Source organism: Dipodomys ordii, unplaced genomic scaffold, assembly GCF_000151885.1.
Source record: "Dipodomys ordii isolate 6190 unplaced genomic scaffold, Dord_2.0 Scaffold54, whole genome shotgun sequence".
NCBI lineage: Eukaryota > Metazoa > Chordata > Mammalia > Rodentia > Heteromyidae > Dipodomys > Dipodomys ordii.
The window spans coordinates 3,311,773-3,332,250 of NW_012267270.1; the positions used below are offsets into that span (position 1 = coordinate 3,311,773).

Below are 20,478 nucleotides of genomic sequence, written 5' to 3' on the forward strand. Positions count from 1 at the left end.
GAAAGCTACAAGGGGTTTAGAGAACTGTGCCTGGCCTTGGGCCCCCCCCAACCCCCAGGCCAGTGGAGGGGGTGGGGGGAGATAGTGGCTGGTCTTGGGGATTGTGCTGCCCTCTGGTGGTTCTTGGAAGCTCTATTGTAAACTTGACCTTTCAAGCCAGTTTCAGTCATTTCCTTTTCTCAACAAACCTTTTTTTTCTGGAGCCCAGACAGTGCTGCACTCTGGCCAGAATGCCACCAATGCAAGGAGGAGAGAGGCCCATCTCTGCCCAGCTGGGGCTCCTGTGCATTGCACTACTTGGCATCTTCACTCGGTGACTAATAGGTGCTGCTGCATCTCAGCACAGGCCGCACTGTGCTCCGGCTCCCACCACCCAGCTTTGGTCCAACCTGCTGCCCTCCCACCTCTCATTCCAGTCAGAGATCCTCCATTTCCCACCCCCCCCCTTCTTTTCCCCAGGTCATGGGGCCTGAACTCTGGCCCTGGGCGCTGTCCCTCAGCTCTTCAGCTCAAGGCTAGTGCTCTACTACTTGAGCCACAGTGCCATTTCTGGCTTTTTCTGCTTCTGTGGTGCTGAGAACTCGAGCCCAGGGCCTCATGCATGCAAGGCAAGCGCTCTACCACTGAGCCACCTTCCTAGCGCCTCTCTCTTTTTCTTTTCTGAACCTGGGGCTTGACCTCAGGGCCTGGGTGCTGTCCTTGAGCTCTTCTGCTGGCGGCTAACAGTCTATCACTTGAGTCACAGCTCCACTTCGGGCTTTTTCGGTGATTAATTAGAGATGAGTCTCAGGACTTTCCTGTTGGGACTGGCTTGGAACCTCAATTCTCAGTTCTCAGTCTCCTGACTAGATAGGATTACAAACATGAGCCACCAGCCACTGTATTTGTGATTATTTTATTTTTGTTATTATACAGAGGGATTACAGTTCCATAAGAAATTCTGTCTTTTTTTATTACTCTCTTCTTCCCCCTGTCCCTCCTGGTCTTCACATACCCTACTCCACCTGCTGGGCTTGGTGCAACTGCTGAGTCTAACCTAAATATGTCCTGTTTTGAGCCAGGTGCCGGTGGCTCACACCTATAATCCTAGCTACTCAGGAGGCTGAGATCTGAGGATCATGGTTCAAAGCCAGCTGGGGCAGGAAGTCCGTGAGACTCTTATCTCCAATAAACCACCAGAAAACTGGAAGTGGCTTTTTCTGTGTATGTGGTACTGAAGAAGCAAACCCAGGTCTTCATGTATGTCAGGCAAACACTCTACTACTAAGCCACTGTCCCAGTCCCATTTGAAGATTCTTTTTTTTGGTAGGGCCTGAACTCTGGACCTGGGCACTGTCCCTCAGCTCTTCAGCTCAAGGCTAGTGCTCTACCACATGAGCCACAATGCAACTTCCGGCTTTTTTCTTTTTGCTTATGTGGTGCTGAGGAATTGAACCCAGGGCCTCAGGCATGCAAGGCAAGCACACTACCACTGAGCCACCTTCCCAGCCCCCATTTGAAGATTCTTATCTCCAGTTTGCTGTTAGTTAGCAAAAAGCTGGACATTGGGCTGATTCTCATATCTCTGCCTCTTGACTTTATAGTCAAAAGTCAATTTCCTTCCCATATGCAGACTATGGAAAGATCTTTCTGGGAGGGAGACCAGGCCCAGGTGTCTTTTTGTTGTGGTTACTGTTGAGTCTCTCACTCCTAGCACAAAGACAGGACTGCATGGAGAAACAGGAGTCAACATCGGCCTGGTGTAGAAGAAAAGAAAAGCATCTTCTACTAACCCAGCAGGAGATGAAGGAAGTAGGGCCACTTAGCTCACGGAAAATGCAGGGGAGGGGAAGGCCAAGTCTTGAACATGGTATGTATGGAAGATGGGGAAGGGATTGGCCCTGGAAATGTACGGGGAGTTCAGGATCAAGAGTTCTCTCCTGATGAACCCTCCCCTCTTTCTTTTTGCCCTCTAGCCTGGGCTTGGAGAGCAGAAGGGTGGCTCAAAGCTTCCATAGATTGTCTGGGAGAAACTCCTACCTAGCATGGCCAGCACTTCTCCAATGTTGGTATCCGATGGTGACAGGCTGTCAGTTTCTTTCCTTCCTTCATCCATTGAAGATAGTTGTTGAACTCTTGCACATGTCAGGCACTGGTGCGCGGCCTTGGGGATGGAATGCAGGAAGGGATGAAAGGAGCACACTGCGGAATAATAACCACTGACACTTAAATCCCAGTGTGTGCAGGGCGCCGATCCCAGATGCCAGCTGGTCTCACTCAATGCTCCAAACATCCTTGAGGCCCAAGGCAAGCTATTCCATCTAGGAACCTCCTGCAGGTGAGGTCAGGGGGTCCTGAGGAAGGGCTACTTTCCCCGGAACCAAGAGGGAGGGGCGGGGAAGCATTTGTTAGGGATAAAAGAGGTTTTCAGAGGCCCTGAGGAAGGAAAGGGGCTTGGTTCTTATGGATGCCCCCACAACACCAGACTCAGGGCCTTTCTTTCCTTTTTTTTTTTTTTTTTCTTTTGGTCGGTGTGGGGCTTGAACTCTGGGCTTGGGCGCTGTCCTTGTGCTCTTCAGCTCAAGGCGAGCGCTCTACTCCTTGAGTCACAGCGCCACTTCTGGTTTTCTAGTGGTTTATTGGAGATGAGAGTCTCACGGACTTTTCTGCCTGTGCTGGCTTTGAACTGTGATCCTCAGCTCTCAGACTCCTGAGTAGCTAGGATGACAGGCCCAGCTGTTGCTGCTTTTTTCTTCTTCCTTTTTCTTCCTCCTCCTCCTCCTTCTCCTTCTCCTCTCCTCCTTTCCTCCTTCTTTCTTCTTCTTCTCTCTGTCTCTCTCTGTCTGTGCTCCTCTCTCCCCCTTCCCTCTCCGCCCCCTCCCCTCCATCAGTCCTGGGGCTTGAACTCGGAGATGAGTCTCAGGGACTTTTCTGTGGACTTGGCTTTGAACCGCGATCCTCCTAAGTAGCTAGGCGTGAGCCACCAGAGCCAGCTTAGGGCCTTACTTAGAAGTTCCTAGTGGACCGTGCCAGGACCTTTGACTCCTTCCTCCGCGACCCTTCAGAAGGTCACTGTGTCCCGGCTCTGTCCCGGGTGGCTGCCTCTGCGTCACGAAGTCTTTGCCGAGACCAGAGACTCAAGTCCTTTCCCTTCCGGCCTCCGCTGATCTCCCCTTCCCCCGCCCCGCCCCGCCCAGGTCCCTCCTCCGCCTCCCCGCCCCGCCTTCCGCCCCTCCCCGAGCGTCTAGTCCCCGCCGAGCGCCAGCACCCTTCGCCCCGCCCACACACGGCCGCGCCCTCCGGAGCCTATCGCGCATGCGTCCCGGCCTCGCGCCCGGCCGCCGTGCTTGGGGCTTGGTTTTCTCGGCCCGCCTGCGAGTTGGACCGCGAGCCCGTAGTCCCCACGCCGTGGCCGCTGGTATTTGCCGTGTGGGGTGGGGAGTGCGGTGGAAGAGATGGAGAGGACCTGGGGTTGGGTCCCAGCGCCATGTTCTCCTTTTTGCCGTTCCTGGGGCTCGAACCGCTGTTTTTAGAGCGGGTGCTCCCGGGACTGCGTGGGTTAAGGAGGTTGCAGCCGGGCTGGGCCGGCCTGCCGGGGGCCAGGGCCCCGGGGCGTCTTGGCCTTCCGCCCCCCCACCTTTGCCTGTCCTTGCCCGGTTCGGGGCTCCGGGCGTGGTTCCCACCACCCAGCCCTCGGCCCGCAGCCTCTGCAGGGGACGAGGCCGGGGCCCGACCGCCGCCCTGGGCAAGCATCGCTGCCGGCCGCTCCCGCCTCTGCTCCTTCCTTCCGAGGGGCTCCCCCGGGCGAGGGGGCTGCACCCCTGTGGCCTGGAGAGAGGGTGGAGGGGGTCCCCGCAGCCAGCCAGCGCCGGGCCTGGGCTTGTTCGCTGGGCCGAGGCGGCCTGGAGGGAGCTGGGAGGCTGCCCCCACCCCAGACCTGCTCCATCATTCCCAGGACCCTCAGAAAATCAGAATGTTCTGTTCAGAAGGCATTAAGACTTTCAGAATAGCAAGAGCAGAGCTTAGGAATAAGCTCCAGGCCTTGGCATACACAGCTGTTTGTCCATGAAACCATGAAGCTGGTCCTGCTAATCCTCTCCCCCCCTTTCCTCCCCCACCCCAATCTTTCCTCTTCTCCTCTCCCACTCCTTTCTTCTCCTCCCTTTTCTTCTCCTCCACTTCCTCCTCGTTCTCCTGTTCTCCGTTGGTTTTGCTCAAGGCTGGCACTCTACCATTCAACCCACACACCTCCACTTCTGGCTTTTTGCTGGTTTATTGGAATTGAAGAGTCTCTGTTTTGTCTGCCAGATAGGGCTGGGTTCAGATCTCAACCTTCTGAGTAGCTAGGATAACGGGTGCCCCGTTGTCATCTTTACGTTCGTGATCTGAAAATTTCCTCATTTTCTCACTCCTGGGGCAGACCCAGGAGTAGAGCTGCTAAGGCTAGCACCAGCATCGAGGAATTAGAAGTGTCAGAAAGGCACAGTGTGGGCCAGCAGGCCTGTGGACCAGGATGCTCAGCAGAGTATGAGATTGCAGTGTCCCAAATTTATCACTGGCTCTTAGCCCCAACACTTCACCTCCTGTGGGTTCGTGCTCTGTAGGACTTCTGCAGCCTCAATAGCGCAAATTCCAGAGCCAGTCTCTGGATTTGGTTCTGAGTTAATTAGCCCATGGCTGTCTTCAAATTTGTGATCCTCTTCCTTTAGCCTCTAGTAGTTGGGATTAGCGGTGTGAACTGCTACACTCGGCTGTCTCTGGTTTGACTAACCAAGTCACTTTGGGAGAACTGTTCAGTGTGCAAAGTTGTTTCTCATCTTTAAACGTGACAGTAGAGCTGCTCGCAGGTGATGCAATTTGGTATGTGTCAGGTACTCAGAACAGTGGCCACCAGTTAGAAAGGCCCAGTGGATGTCAGCTCTTGACACCATGTTGTTGCCTTTGAAGCAGTAGCCCTTCCTGGTTGGAGAGAAACAAGACAGGCTTCTAAAGACATGTTTGAAGGAAGGACAGACTTTTAGTTGTGGTAGAGAGGTGCAGGCTAAATCCAGCAAGCCTGGGGACCACTGAGGCAGCCAGTGGTTTGCAGCCCTTCTTAGCACCTGTGTGTGCACACAAGGCAGGACTAACGAAGGGGAGGCCAGGGTGCAGTGTGTACTGTGGCGGCGCTACTCAGGAAGCTGAAGCTAGCCTGAACACAAAAGGACCCCTCTCCTCTTCAAAAAGGAAGGCAGGGAAATAAGTATGAGGTAGTAGAAAAGGTGATTGGATATTGGAAGGTTGCAAGAGTGTGCAGGTAACCCAAGTGAGCTACTTGCAGCGCTCAGTTCTGTACCAGCTGATAGGTGAGCAAGACTGATCTCTGTCCCATGAAGTTTACAAGTCAGGTGGGCAGGCTGACTACTTAGAGGTACCCTCAAGACCAGAAGGTTCCAGGAAATAGCTTTTGTTGTCGTTGCATTGGGGTTTGAACTCAGGGCCTCATTCTTGCTTGGCTTGCTTAGCTGGGACTCTACCACTTCAGCCATGCCTCTAGCTTAGCCTTTGGCTATGTTGTTGGAGTCCCCCGCCCCTGCCCAAGGCTAGCATTCTACCACTTGAGCTGCAGCTCCACTTGCATCTTTTTTGGTGTTTAATTGGGGATAGTTTCATGGATTTTCCTGTGCAGGCTAGCTTTCAACTGTGATTCTCAGCTTCCTGAGGAGCTAGGATTTTAGGCATGTTCTGGTTATCAACATGGAAATAGGGTTGGACTGCAGGCTGCCAGATTGCTTAGGACTGTGGCTTCCACGTAGGGTGGCAGGGATGAGGATACCGAGAGGCATGTCTCTAAGATACCCAAGAGGCAAAATTGATGCTTTCTGCCTTCTGTTAACCACATCCATCATGGAGATCAACATCCTATCAGGCCATCATGGACTCAATGTCTTGTCAGTTTCTAGGATGCACAGCAGAACCAGAGAGGAACTCAAACAAGGCAGTGTGACCAATGCTTGCTTGCTCAGACCCTTCCAGGTTTCCAGCTCAACTTTCCTGAGACACACAAAGGGGTGCCAGTGTCTGGTCTTTGTTTAGAGGTTGAAAGCTTGTTCTCCACCTGCCAGACAGGAAATGCCAGCCATAGGGATGAAGTGGAGAAAATGCCAATCACAGCTGCTTTGCTTGGCAACTTCAGGCACTGCCTGGGGGGAGGAGGGCTTTCTGTAGCTTCATCCTGTTGCCTGTCAGGGGTGGGACATCAGGCACCTAGGCCTCTTTTAAGTACCATCCTTTTACTTCTTTTGCTTTGGGAGAGATTGAACATTATAAAAAAAAAAGTTCACCTTGATGAAGCAAGTATGGTGTCTCTAGAAGTGTTGCTTTAAGCTTTTTTTTTTTGTTGTTGTTGTCACCGAAACAACAAAAAGCTAGTAAGGAGCCCGAGTCGTAGACGTGGGCACAGCGCTGCTGCCCAGCGGTGGCATCCTGGCCACGGCCACCAGCACCAGCCTGTGCGACCGGACTCATTCTCACAGACACACACGCCAAAGCAGAAAAAGGTTAGTTTTTGTTTTTAAAGTCTTTTTATTTAAAAACAAAAACAAAACAAAAACCCAAATCAAAATATTTCCCATTGGAGGCTATTTCTTTTTTTGTCTTTTAAAAATTTTATTACACAAATATCTCCCATTCCTATGTGTCAGAGGAAAGACATTCTTACTCTTTCTAAATCCCAAAGTGGAGAACTTTTAGAAAACAAAACAAAGTCCAACTAGCTTCCCTCCATCCCCTGGCCCAAAATAACCGTAATGTGTTGAGATAGTAAGATTCATCCCCTTAATGCTTACATTTAATTTAAAAATTTTAGCACAACATTGGAGATTGACTCTAAATCAGCAACAAAAAAATATATATTTACAATATTTTTCCCGAAAAACAAAAAACACAACCAAACCCTTTAAACATAGTGACTTTAGGAGTTTTATTTATGGAGCAGTTTTTTTAATCACCAAGTGATTTTATATTATTTATATATATGTATATATATATATAAATTTTCTTCCTTTCCTTTGTGGTTTTTTGCCCCGGTACATGGAAAGATGGAGGCAGAGGTCAGGCCCTACAGTCTGAGGGCAGGCTCTTCGGCACGGCTGCAGCTAAGAGTAGATGCAGGAATACGACGGAACTCCCCAGCTCCCCTGTTCCCAGAGATGTCCTCTCTTCCCCATGGGCCCACCCTCACCTCTTAAAACCATTCGTCCCTCACGGTCCCAAAGAAAGGGAAAAGCCAGCACAGGTGTCGGTCCATCTGCCACCATCCTGGGCTCCCTTACGCCTGACCAATTTACGTGCACGGTACAAATGCTTGTTTTTTGTTTTCCAAACCAACCAATCAACAAACAAAAACAAAACCCAAAACAAACCATCAGTTTGGAAATTTCTGCGGGTGAAATGTCCCAAAGTCAGAGGCACTGTCCCGGCGCAATCCCTGCTCTGAAGGGGCCTCGCCTGCTCCCCTCCTTTATGAAAAGACAACAAAACTTAGTAATCTTTTTCAGTATTTTCCACAGGAGCAACCAAAAAGGGGAGGGCGAGGGGAGGAAGCGTCCGGTCATATAGGTCATTGACAATACTAAGGTTTCTGCTCAATACCCAGGGTTCTTTACAGAGAAGTTCCCCTAACTGAGGCACTCTGGAATAAGTCACTGGAATTTCCTCAAGGTTTTGGCCCCAGAATGCTAGGGCCTGGAGACCAATGGAAGGGGCGAAGGGTCACGGGAGCAAGCTGCTGCTGTTTTTAAGGTGCAGCCAAGAGAATCAGCAGATTGGAAGAAACAGACACAATGCTACCCCTACCAGACCCAGTTTTCCCTAAAATGGTGGCTTAATGCCAGGATCAAAGCTGGGCTAGGTGACAAAGAGGGAACCTCTCTGCTTCTATTGCTTTGGCAGTGGCAAGGGTGCAGTTGGCATCTCTCCTCAGGTGGCTCACACTTCAGACCCCTGGTGCTGGGGCTCTGTCCCCTCAGAATAGGGTTTGGGAGGAAGGCCCGAGACTGGGCTACAGGAAAGAGGAGGGGAAGGGGTGGGGCAAGGTTGTGCTATCAATCTCCTACAGATGGGGAGCAGAGTGCAAATTTGCATCTATCATATACACTTGCCACTGGCTGCTGCTACTGAGCATCTCCTCACACATTTAAATATTGACCCAAAACAAATTCCGACCTTTCTTCTCCTTCTCTTTTTAAAGTGCAAAAAGCTCTCTGCTGCCCTAGAGAGAGGATCTTTGGACAGGCCGTTCAATGCAAAGTAAAAGAGGGCAGCTGATGGGGCTTGACGAAGGGTGGTGGAGCGGGAATTCCATGCTCCCCTCTCCTGTACACACGCGCGCAGCACACTCAGCCACTCACACACACACACACACAGAGGCACATGCACACCCCCTTTCCACATCTGTGGGCAGAGGGTGGGTGACTGGCTTCCAAGCAAGACCCCTCTCCTCCCCTCAAAAGGTATCAGGTCGGCGAGCCGCGAGGCAATGCACAGACCTGAGCTCAGGGGCTACACTAAACCAAAGGCCCAGAAAAGCCTGGTCTAGAGGCAGAGGGAGACTCGGCCACTCGTCTGCTCCCCTCACCCGGGGAACAGGCTGCTCCCTCTGGGGACATGCATCCTGGGAAAACCCAATTCAGGTGGGGACGAGGACACGTGGAAAAGGGCAGTGAGTGGGAGGCAAGAGAGGGGGACAAAGAGATGGTGCCTGTCTCAGAATCTGTCTGGGTAGCAATGAGATGGGGGTGTCCCTCGGGGTACAGTTCCATGCTCCTCTGAAGAGCTTCAACCCCAATAAGTGCAACAAAGACCTCACAGAGACTGGTGGGAAAGCTGGGTGGGGCAGGTGGGTCGCAGGGAGCCACGTGTGAATGAGCACGGGTGCTACTAGTGCTAGACAGCATCAAGCTCAGGGACAGGAAATGAGGACGAGCGTATAGACATTGGTGCGAGGCTTCAGTTATCACAGCACCAGTGGGACCTGCCGGGCCTGGCATCCTGGGGCTGCTGGCCCCTCCTGCAGAAGCTTGGAGAGTGAGATGGAGGAGACACGCACTGGACACCGCGAGGAGAACCTGGCCACGAGGACAGGGCACTTTCTTCCCTAGAGTTTGCACAGAACCAGGCGCTGCTGGGGACCACAGGTGGGAAAGCGGGTCGTGGGCCTGGTACAAGTGAAAGTTGCACAAACATCCCAAACTGAAAGCCTGGCCTCCTGACGGCACTGCCCGTGCTCTCCTCTTGGATCAACTGCTGTTCCTTTTTCCTTGGGAGGGAGAGGAGCAGGCAGGCAAGCCTGGCATCCACCACTCTCTCTGCCCCACCTATGCGAGCGAGCAGGGCTCAGGGCAGGAGAGCAGAGAGGGAGTGTGCCGCTGGCCTGGAGCCTATGCAGGATCAGGGAAAGACTCTCCTCAGTGGGAAGGCAGGGGAAGATTGGTTTCCTGATGAGTCCAGGCTGGGTGTGTCTTAGCTGATTTTCTGTATCAGCTTCTCGTCAGACAGGCAGTACAGGCTGTTGATGGACAAGTCTGAGATGAAGTGCTCGCAGGCTTTTCGAGTGATCTGCTTGCATCCTCGAAGGTCAATCAAGGTGACATTGGCTATGCGCCGTAGGTAGATCAGGGTCTGGTCTGTCAATTTATTGCAACCTGTGGACAAAATGAGCAAGAGAATCAAGTCACAAACACACAGCTCCAGATTCCTTCTTGCCATTCAGTTCCCATAACCCTCTCTAACGTGATGAAGGCTTTGTCAGTCTTGAAAGATCCTCTTTCAAAGAGCAGAAGTGCTGGCAGCAAGCACTGCGGCCTCTGAAGGCCTCCTGCTGCCTCCTTTGCAGTCCCACAAGGGTTGGCAGGCTCGAGGGTGCAGTTTGATGGTGGCCCTGCACAGAGCACCTTACTTAACTCCTCCATGCCTCAGTCTCCATCAGTTAAAAAAGAAGGAAAGCCTTTCTTGTGTTGATGTGAAGAAGTGAGCTAACATGGTTTAGTCAACTGACTGCAAATCATTCTGTTTACTGTTCCAAGAACACCCAGCTGGGTCTCCAGGAAGCAGGGGCACACTTAGCATGAACAAAGGTAGCAGCCTACCTGCCATATTGAGCTCAGTGAGGGAATAACGCGTGGAAGACCCGACAGCGGTGAGTAGGTTGGAGGACTGATCTGTAAGGTGGCTGCAATGACTAAGGTCGAGTCGAGACAGGAGGGGCATGTGGCGAATGATGAGCCGAAGTGTGGCATCCGTGATGTCAAGTCCTGCCAGCCGGAAGTCAGTCATGTTCCGAAGCTTGCTGCGATTGTCCTGACCTGCACGGGCAAGCAAAGAACTTACAATAAAATTTCCTTTTTGGTGACAGTTCTGGGACCTGAACTCAGGGCGCAGGCATTGTTCCTGAGCATTTTTGTACAAGGCTGGTGCTCTACCACTTTTGCCACAGCTCCACTTCTGGCTTTTTTGGAGGTAAGTCTCAAGGACTTTCCTGCCCAGGCTGGCTTCAAACAGTGGTCCTCAGTTCTCAGTCTCCTGAGCAGCTAAGATTATAGGTATGAGCCACTGGCACCTGGCTCAAAACTTAAAAATTTTATTTATTGATTTATTGTGCTAGCACTGGAGCCTGAACTCAAGGCATGGGTACTGTCCTTAGCTTTTCCACTTGAGGCTACTGCTCTACCACTTAAGCCACAGCTCCACTTCCAGGTTTGGGGTAGTTAATTGGAGATAAGAGTCTCATGGAGGGGCTGGTAATGTGGCTTAGTGGTAGAGTGCTTGCCTAGCATGCATGATGCCCTGGGTTTGATTCCTTAAGTACCACATAACCAGAAAAGGCCAGAAGTGGTGGTAGAGTGCTAGCCTTGAGCAAAAAGAAGCCCAGGGACAGTGCCCACGCCCTGGCCAAAAAAAAAAAAGAAAAAAGTCTCAGGGACTATCTTGCCCAGGCTAGCTTTGAACTGTGATTTTCAGATCTCAGCTTCCTGAATAGCTAGGATTACTGGGTGCCCAACCTTTTTTTTTTTTTTGCCAGTCCTGGGGCTTGAACTCAGGGCCTGGGCACTGTCCCTGAGTTTCTTTTGCTTAAGGCTAGCACTCTACCACTTGAGACACAGCACCACTTCTAGCTTTTTCTGTGTATGTGGTACTGAGGAATCAAACCCAGGGCTTCATGCATGCTAGGCAAGCACTCTACCACTAAGCCACCTTCCCAGCCCCCCAGCTAGCTAGATGGCTCAAGAGCCAGGTTGAAGTAGAGAAAGAGGAGGAGAGAAACATTTCCTGCTCTCCAAGTAGGAAATTATAACTTTTAAAGATTCCAAAACTCTTCTATAATCCAGCTTCAAAGCCCCAGGCAGCACGTGTTGGCCCAGCCACCTTGATGAGATGAGGCTGAATTGCCCACACCCAACTCTGCTTCTGAGAGTGAGCAACGTCTAGGGACAGTTTCTAGAAAACAAGAGGAGTTTGCTTTCTTTGCAATGCGAGATTATGCCTCATGTACATGGCTATATGCAGAATGCTCCTTTCCTTCCCACACTCCCATGATTTTCTAGGCAGTCATTCAATGTTCCACCTGAACCAGCCTTGTGAGACTTCCTTAGGCTTAGATTCTCTGGGCTTCAAACTCCAGTGACCCACAGAAGGGGCTTCTTCCTTTGTGGCAATTATCTACTTGTAAATAAGTTACAGTTGTGCAAGGCCCTTTACTCTTATCTTCATCTTGTACTCTTCCCTCCTCCCGTAGCTTCATTCTAAGATTACCTTGGAGTCAAGGAGTTCTATTGAAAGACAAAAGTACCTTTCAAGATAAGCACACAGAAGCCAGGCCCAGAGCATACCTGGTTTATCAGCTGGTGGAGCCAGCAAATCTCGAATTTGAGGGTCCTTAATTCCTACTGCCCACCGAAGATCAAGGGTCCTGAGAAGGGGGCAGCTGGAAGTGCTGAGGGCAGAGACAGCAGACCAAGAGCAGCCAGCTAGGAGGAGGTCTTTCAGTCCTGCAAGCAACAGAAACAGAGCATGCAACACACTGCTTAAGAGTACATTGAGAGCCTCAATAACCAGCTGATCTGAGTTTCCAGTCTAAGGAGAGATAGATTATGCCCTAGTCAAGTCTAAAGATTTCTATGGTACTCTATTACTTCTGCTCTGGTGGTAGACTGATTGCTTGGCTTTCTCTCTGAGACCTCAAAATGCACAAGGACTTACAAGGGCACACTCCAGGCAACATCTGATTCAAGTTATCTCTCCAGTGGCTATACTGATGATGGAAACCTACGAGAGCTAGCAGCAATACCCAATCCTATTTGTTATCTACTGACTCCTCAGAGATGGATAGTTAAGGTGGCCCTGGGTAAATCTCATGCCAGGCAAAAGGTAACAATGACACAGGACCATAGCCACAAGCTGTCCTAAAGCAATGCTAAATGGTATTGCCAATGTTATCACCAACAGCAACATTCCCAGCTGGACCTTCTTGGGTTGTAGAAGGACAGGGCTGGCAGCTCACCTACCTGGCAATCTATTGACCAGCCACGTCAGTTGCTTTTTGGAGATGTTGGTCCAACTGAGGTCGAGACTAGCTGGCTGTCTCTTGATGATACCACTGAGAGCCTGGGGTACGATGGCCTTACACCTACTCAAGTCAATTTTTGTCCAAAGTCTCTTGTCGCAGCACCTGTGACAGAGGGAAGAGAACTAGCTCTTAATAACACAATAGCCCTTGTCAGTGGAGCTCCCATCACAGGCTGCTGGAAGGCTTCTGGAAAAAGCAGTTCATCCGGAAAGGTTATTCTAAGTTCCCCTACATGAATAGAAGGATCACACCCTTGCAGAATAGTAAAAAACTGCCTTTATCAACTATTCTTTATAATAAGTGTACATTTCACAAACCCATATGTTAAATAGTACATAACGACCAATGAACTTGGGACACACAGCAACAATACATATAAACCCTTCATTTGTATTAAAATGGCATGGCTCCTACTGAACAATGTATGAGAGAACATCTTAAATAAATTTCTGGACTTTTTTATTGCCTGAAGCTACTTGGCTTGCTCCGTTCTCTCCACTGACAGTCACTCATAGCTGAGAGAAATGCAGGGTGCTATTCAGAATCTCCACAACGCACTCTGTCGTAGCCAATTACTGTCTCAGGCCAAAGAAGCCTTCTCTATCAGGCCTAGAAGAGTCCTCTTCCACCCTCAGGTTTCTGCTTCAGCAGTAGCTTCACATTTTCTAGTCAGTCCAGGCCAGAACTAAAAGGAGAGGCCTGCCTTTCCACTGCAGTCTACAAATCCACATGCTACAGACAGCATTGCACCAAGCAAACTTCCACTTAGAATTTTATAGTCCCTGCCCCCAAGCCTGGCTCAGTCTGCTTGGCAGGAGACAGTGAGACATGCACACAATGAAAGTCTTATGGATGGTGGCCTGAAAAACAAGGGGTAGAGACAGACAGGGCCACAAACTGTATCAAAAAAGAATTTGGGTAATTACATATTAATTCTGATTTGGAACATAAACTCTTACTGACAAAAGAATAGGGTTATTTATTGTTTGAACAAAATTTTACCCATGGCACATCAAACTTCTATGGTAGAAGAGCTTCTCCAACTTGAGCACACAGCAGTATCCCTTAAAAGAGGGCGTGGGAGAGTATGCTCCAGGCCTGCCCCAGAGATGGATTCAGCAGGTCTGGGATGGGCTCTGAAAACCTGCATTTCTGTTCTGTTCTGTCTGTGCTGGTCCTGGGGATTAAACTCAGGGCCTGGGCACTGTCCCTGGGCATTTTTTTCCCCTCAAGGCTAGTGCTTTACCACTTGAGCCACAGCACGGCTTCTGTATTTTTGCTGGTAAATTGGAGGTAAGAGTCTCACAGACTTTCCTGCCCAGGCTGGATTTGAACCGCGATCCTTACATCCCAGCCTCTTCAGTAGCATTTCTTGTAAGTTACCCAAGAGAACATTCCCCAGGGATTTCCTTAACGAGCGTCTGTTCAACTTGAGAAGAAAATGGTTGGATTCATCAAGGACAATTAAGTCTCCAGACGCTTCACAACTGGACCCCGCTGGACAAAGGAATTTGGATTCAGATTTTGGGGGATGAGAATTACAGTTGTGGAGAATTATGAACATCTTCAAATTCATTTGGAAAGCATGCCCACCATCTTGGATGGGTGTCCTAGGCTCCCAATGAGTTTGTGATATGTTGAGGTAAGGGGGAAGTTTCAGGCCGGCAAGAGCCTGAGATTTTAGCAGGAATTGACAAATCCACCCTCCAAATCAGTGGTCCTCCCTCCAGCAGTGCTGGAGAAGCATACAGCAGGGAAAGGAGGCGAAGGCCCCAATTCCCCTAATGGCATCTTCAGCCACGATGGACTACATCTTTAATAAGACCCAGGCTGGGCCCCTTTGCTCCTTACAGGAGGAACCCACAAGCCTTCAGATGCCAAGGTACATGCCACTCTCATATGTAAGCCCTGACACCTATTCCCATGCCCCTACATCTGACCCCGTGTATCCCTGCTCACCATTTATACCACGTCTTGCACACTCGCATACATTCACAAAGTTCTCTGCGGCTGAGGTAGCGGAAGACAGACATCCAGACCTCCCGCTGCATCCAGCTTTCGTCTCCATCCTGAGCCCAATTGCCCCGGCCATTCAGCCTGGCTGCACCCCCCTCCTCTGCACTGTCATCTTCCTCCTCCTCCTCCTCCTCCTCTTCCTCCTCTCCCCCCAGTCCCTCCTCATCCCCACGCTGGGGCGTTCGGGCTGGGCAGTGCTGCACTAGCACACGGGGGGAATGGCGAAGGTTGGCAGAGGAGGCCGTGATGGCCTGCAGCTTGGGCACAATGGATGTCCCGTGGAGCTCTTTGGTGGGCCTCTGTAGCGTGACAGTGAGGTACGATCCCCGGATCTTGGCCTTTTCAACTTCAGACAGCTCCTTTTTGCCGCTGGGATTGTTCTCCTTTTCCCGTACCATGGTGCGCTCTGTGGCCTGCAGCCGCAGCAATTGCCGCCGTTTGAAGCGCTCATCTCGGCTGGCACTGTGGTGGTCGCTGGGGCCAGCCCCAGGAGATGACCGAGTCACCATACCCCTGGGGGAAACGGGGTCGTGGATAAGCTGCAGCATGGAAGTGGGGGAGTGAGGGGGGGGAGTGAGAGGCTCCTCGCAGCTCCGCAGGGGCCGCAGGACTTTGGCTTGCACAGCTTCTTCATCGGTTTCTTCCATTTTCCGCTTCTACAAAACACACCCAGAAAAGCTACATCAGTGCTTCCTTTTCCCCAAATGTTCTAAAGTGACAGGGTCAGCCAGAGAGAAGCTAGGTTACTGCTGCCAGAAAGGACCATCTTCTCAGAGCTCGTGTCTGTGTCAAGAGAATCCTACTTATGGAGCAAAAATCAGAAATTAGAAACCTACCTGTGACAAAAAGGTTTGTGTCCAAGTACAGAAGTGAAATCCAAAATATGAGCTACTTGATTCTATACTCTGGAGCCAAGCTAAAAAACTAAACTCTGGTCCTCTCCGGGTGCCTGGGTGGCCTTGGCCAAGTCACCATCTGGAGAACACAGCAAGCACTATGTGGGCCCTAAAGGGTTTCATTTCTGAGATTCCCATTCCCAGACTTTAAAGAAGATCAACACGGGCTGGGAAGGTGGCTCAGTGGTAGAGCACTTGTCTTGCATGCATGAGGCCCTGGGTTCGATTCCTCAGCACCACATAAGCAAAAAGAAAAAAGCCGGAAGTGGCGCTGTGGCTCAAGGGGTAGAGCGCTAGCCTTGAGCTGAAGAGCTGAGGGACAGCACCCAGGCCCAGAGTTCAGCCTGGGCACTGTCCCTGAACTTTATCCTCTCAAGGCTGGCACTTTACCACTTCAGAGCCAGAGCACCACTTCCAGTTTTCTGGTGGTTAATTGGAGTAAGAGTCTCACCACAATCCTCAGATCTAACTCCTGAGTAGCTTAGGATTATGGGCAAGAGCCACCAGCATCTGGCTCTAGTCTCTTAATTTTGCGCCCCCCCCCCATATTTTTGCTGGTCCTGGGGCTTGACCTTAGGACCTGGCACTATCCCTGAGCTCCTTTAGTCAAGGCTAGTGCTCTACCACTTGAGCTCCACTTCCAGCCTTTTGGTAGTTATTCAGAGATAAGAGTCTCACAGACTTTACTGCCAGGGATGGCTTTGAACTGAGATCCCCAGATCTCAGAAGCTAGGATTATGAGCTACCAGTGCCCAGCCTAATTTTGCTCTTTCACCCAAATGATATGTCTATGTCTAATGTTAGACGAACTCAGGGCCTAGACACTGTCCCTGAGCTTTTTTGTGCTCAAGGCTAGCATCTTCCATTTGAGCCACAGTTTCACTTCTGGTTTTTGAGTAGTTTATTGAAGATTAGAGTCTTGAAGCCTGCCCCAGCTGGTTTTGAACTGTGATCCTCAGATCTTAGCCTGCTGAGTAGCTAGGATTATAGTCACGAATTACCAGTGCCCAACTTTTTTTTTTGTTTGGTCTTGGAGCTCTGGGCCTGGGAGCTGTCCCTCAGCTCTTCAGCTTAAGGCCAGAGTTCCACCATTAGAGCCACAGTGCTACTTCCAGTTTTCTTTTTTTTTTTTGCTGGTCGTGGACCTGAACTCTGGGCCTAGACACTATCTCAAGGCGAGCGCTCTACCGCTTGAGCCACAGCGCCACTTCCGGCTTTTTCTGTTTATGTGGTGCTGAGGAATTGAACCCAGGGCCTTATGCATGCAAGGCAAGCACTCTACCACTGAGCCACCTTCCCAGCCCCTACTTCCAGTTTTCTGAGTGGCTTATTGGACATAAGAATCTCACATACTTTTCCTGCCCGGGCTGGCTGAGCTGGCTTTGAACCTTGATCCTCAGATCTCAGCCTCCTGAGTAGCTAGGGAGATTAAAACTTTTCACTAACTCAGTTCCTAAGTAAAAAATATAAGGGCATTCGCAGGGCACCGGTGGCTCGCTCCTGTAATCCTAGCTACTCAGAAAGCTGAGATCTGAGGATTGAGGTTCAAAGCCAGCCTGGGCAGGAAAGTCTGTGAGACTCTTATCTCCAATAAACCACTCAGAAAACCGGAAGTGGTGCTGAGGCTCAAGTGGTAAAAAGCTAGCCTAGAGCTGAAGAGCTGAGGGACAGCGCAAAGCCCAGAGTTGGACTGACCAAAAAAAGAGAAGATAAGGACATTCTCCTATATCTACTTCCCCACTTGTACAGACACTAGAGTGGTCACCTCTTTTAAATGCTCTCAGCAGATTTTTTTTTTTTTTTTTGGGTCGGGTCGTGGGCCTTAACTCTGGGCCTGGGCGCTGTCCCTCAGCTCTTCAGCTCAAGGCTAGCGCTCTACCACTTGAGCCACAGCGCCACTTCCGGCTTTTTTTTTTTTACTGGTCGTGGACCGAACTTTGGGCCTAAACACTATATCAAGGCGCCACAGCGCCACTTCCGGCTTTTTTCTTTTTGCTTATGTGGTGCTGAGGAATCGAACCCAGGGCCTCATGCATGCAAGGCAAGCACTCTACCACTGAGTCACCTTCCCAGCCCCTCTCAGCAGATCTTATCTAGCCTTGGTCAGCAACCCGTCATTTTGGCCCATTGTAATTACTGGACCAACAAAATTAGTTTACCTTGACCAAGGTCACAGAGCCAGTCCCTACCTCCCCTGGGGGTGGGATTGTCTTTGAATGGCACATTGGAGCACGTGGAATAGGCAGGTCTTTTGTGAGGCCAAAAAAGGTGAAGATGACAAAAATGTGAACTGGCTTAACTGGAATCTCTAGCACACATTCTGGAAAACACCAGCAGCCTGTTACAGCCTCTCCTCCAGTTACAGTCCTCAAGAGAGAACTGCATATTACCTAATTTTCCTTCCCAACAGCCTAAAGGTGGTTCCGCCCTCTCTAGGGCCACAGAACATATAGCAAGGACTTCCAGCATTTGTGGACCCCAAGTTCAACAACATTTTGTTATATAAAAAGCAAAATCTAGCAACTCCCAGCCAGGTATCAGTAGCTCACGCCTGTAATTCTACTCAGGAGGCTGAGATCTGAAGATCACGATTCAAAACCAGCTGGGGCAAAAAACTCCGTGAGACTCTTATCTCCAATAAATCACTCAGAAAACTGGAAGTGGCACTGTGGCTCAAGTGGTAGGGGGCTCTCCTTGAGCTGAAGAGCTGAGGGATATCGCCCAGTCCGAATTCAAGACCCACAACCGACAAAAAAAAAAAAAACCCCAAGAACTCAGGCTGAGATCTGAGGATTGTGGTTTAAAGCTGGCTCAGGCAGAGAGTACCTATGAAGAGACTCTTATCTCCAATGAACCACTCAAAAACAGGAAGTGGTGCTGTGGCTCTAGTGGTAGAGCACTAGCCTTGAGCACAAAGAGGCTCACTGAGGCTCTCTCAGGGAGAAAGCCCAGGCCCCTGAGTTCAAGCCCCACAGCTGACAATAAATATGTAAACAAACAAACATGCTCACAGACAACAAAAACAAAACCTCCCCCAAACAACAACAATAAAACCAAGGGGGGGGGAATCAAACAAATAATTTGTCTATATTACAGGCAGCAATTTCCCAGACCTGACATTTACTTTCCTGTTACAAAGGCAGTATGGATATAGTCCTTTACCTGGGATTTCTCTGAGCTGTCTTCCTGGTAACACTTTGGACACTCCCAGCAATTTGGCAATTCCTCGTTAAGCAACCCTTCTCCATCCATCTATAGGAAGACAGGGATTTTTTTTTTTTAAACACACACACACAAAATTCAGTCTCTTCTTTTCTGCCTTTACCACACAGCAACACAAGTTGGAAAAGAATTGGAATAGATACCATCTTGGTTCCCAAAGGAGGACAAAGTGAGAGCTAATTAGCTCCAAACAACCATTAAGACCCATTCCCAGACACTAAGTAACTGACCACTCTCAGCAATCTTCACTCCTGGCTATTTGACTAAAATCAGGCTCCATGGAGAGACTTCCACAGGTCTTTATCAATCTGTGGTCTTCTCTCCTGACAGATTCTCCTGGGGGTCTATACCAGTGGCTTCAGATCTGATCTTAATGGCCAGTCATATTTATGACTATTTGACATCAGTGACTAATGATCCAGTCTCTGTAACTCAATGTTCTCAACTGTACAACGGGGATACGTGTAACAATGTACCAGCTCAACTGTTTGGGATATGACACATACCATATTATAGGGTTGTGGTAAGAATCAAATCATGTATTATATAAAGTGTTTAGAAAGGTGGTTGGCATTTACTAAATGCTTTGTAATAAGTAGTCAGCACCTACATTCTCAGAAACCTATCTATCTATACATCTATCCTATGTGATTCTCTGTTTTAAACTACAGAGCCTTCTGCTTTGCTGCACTGATGCTATACTACTCTGAGCTATGGCTCCAGGCCTGCTTTTTGTTGGTTAAAAATGTTAAAAAAAAAAAGGAGTCTAGTAAATTCTTCTGTTGGGGCTGGCCTCAAACTGCAGTCTTACAGATCTCAACCTCCTGGGATTTTATTTATGCAGTCCAGCTGAAAATATGTAATTAAAAAAAATAAATTTTGAGCTGGGAATGTGGCTTAGTGGTAGAGTACTTGCTTAGCATGCATGAAGCTTTGGGTTTGACTCCTCAGTAGACATACTCCACATAATAGAAAAAAACAGAAGTGGTGCTGTGGCTCCAGCCTTGAACAAAAGAAGCTCAGAGACAGTGCCTACACCCTGAGTTCAAACCCCAGGACTGGCAATAAACAAACTACCACTTGAGCCACAGCACCACTTTCGGCTTTTTCTGTTTATGTGATACTGAGGAATTGAACCCAGGGCTTCATGCATGCTAGATAAGCACTCTACCACTAAGCCACATTCCCAGCCCACATTTTAATCTTTTGAAATTGGGCTGCTTCTCACAAATGACAGTCTAATACCACTGTCAGACAGGTGTTAGTCCTAACAGCTGATAGTTTCTGGCAAAGTAAAAAATGTACTAGTAACTACGTACTTTTTTTGAGACTGGGGTCTCACTACATTGCCCAAAATGACCTCAAACTCATAGGCTAAAGTGATATCCCTTAGCCTCCCAAATAACTAGACTACAAAGGCAGATACCACCATGCAAGCCACCTCTATATTGCAGACCAATTTCACAGGATTGTCTTAAAGATTAAGAAGAAAAATGCATGTAAAATGGTTGGTTTTCAGTGGGGTGACAGTGGCTCACACCTGTAATCTTAGCTACCCAGAAGGCTGAGATCTGAGAATAACAGTTGGAAGCCAGCCTGGGTAGGAAAGTCCATGAGAATCTTATCTCCAATTAACCAGCACAAAGCTAGAAGTACGGCTGTGGCTCAAGTGGTAGAGCGCCAGCCTTGAGTGAAAAAGCTAAGGGACAGTGCTGGACCCTGAACTCAAGCCCCAGTACCAATATATGTGTGTGTGCGTGC

The 20,478-nt window shown here is 49.6% G+C and overlaps 1 protein-coding gene across 1 annotated transcript in view; it reads right to left on the reverse strand.

Moving 5' to 3' along the window:
- Positions 1 to 7,338: 7,338 nt before the first annotated feature.
- The window catches only part of Kdm2a (lysine (K)-specific demethylase 2A), a 115,769-nt gene continuing 102,629 nt past the window's right edge, over positions 7,339 to 20,478 (reverse strand). Inside the window, exons 15-20 of the mRNA XM_013020886.1 lie at positions 18,658 to 18,747; positions 14,543 to 15,255; positions 12,522 to 12,685; positions 11,847 to 12,005; positions 10,107 to 10,322; positions 7,339 to 9,662 (exon numbers count right to left, since the gene is read on the reverse strand). Coding sequence (XP_012876340.1) covers positions 9,481 to 9,662; positions 10,107 to 10,322; positions 11,847 to 12,005; positions 12,522 to 12,685; positions 14,543 to 15,255; positions 18,658 to 18,747 — 1,524 coding nt within the window. The 3' untranslated portion in view covers positions 7,339 to 9,480. The remainder of the gene's footprint in view (positions 9,663 to 10,106; positions 10,323 to 11,846; positions 12,006 to 12,521; positions 12,686 to 14,542; positions 15,256 to 18,657; positions 18,748 to 20,478) is intronic.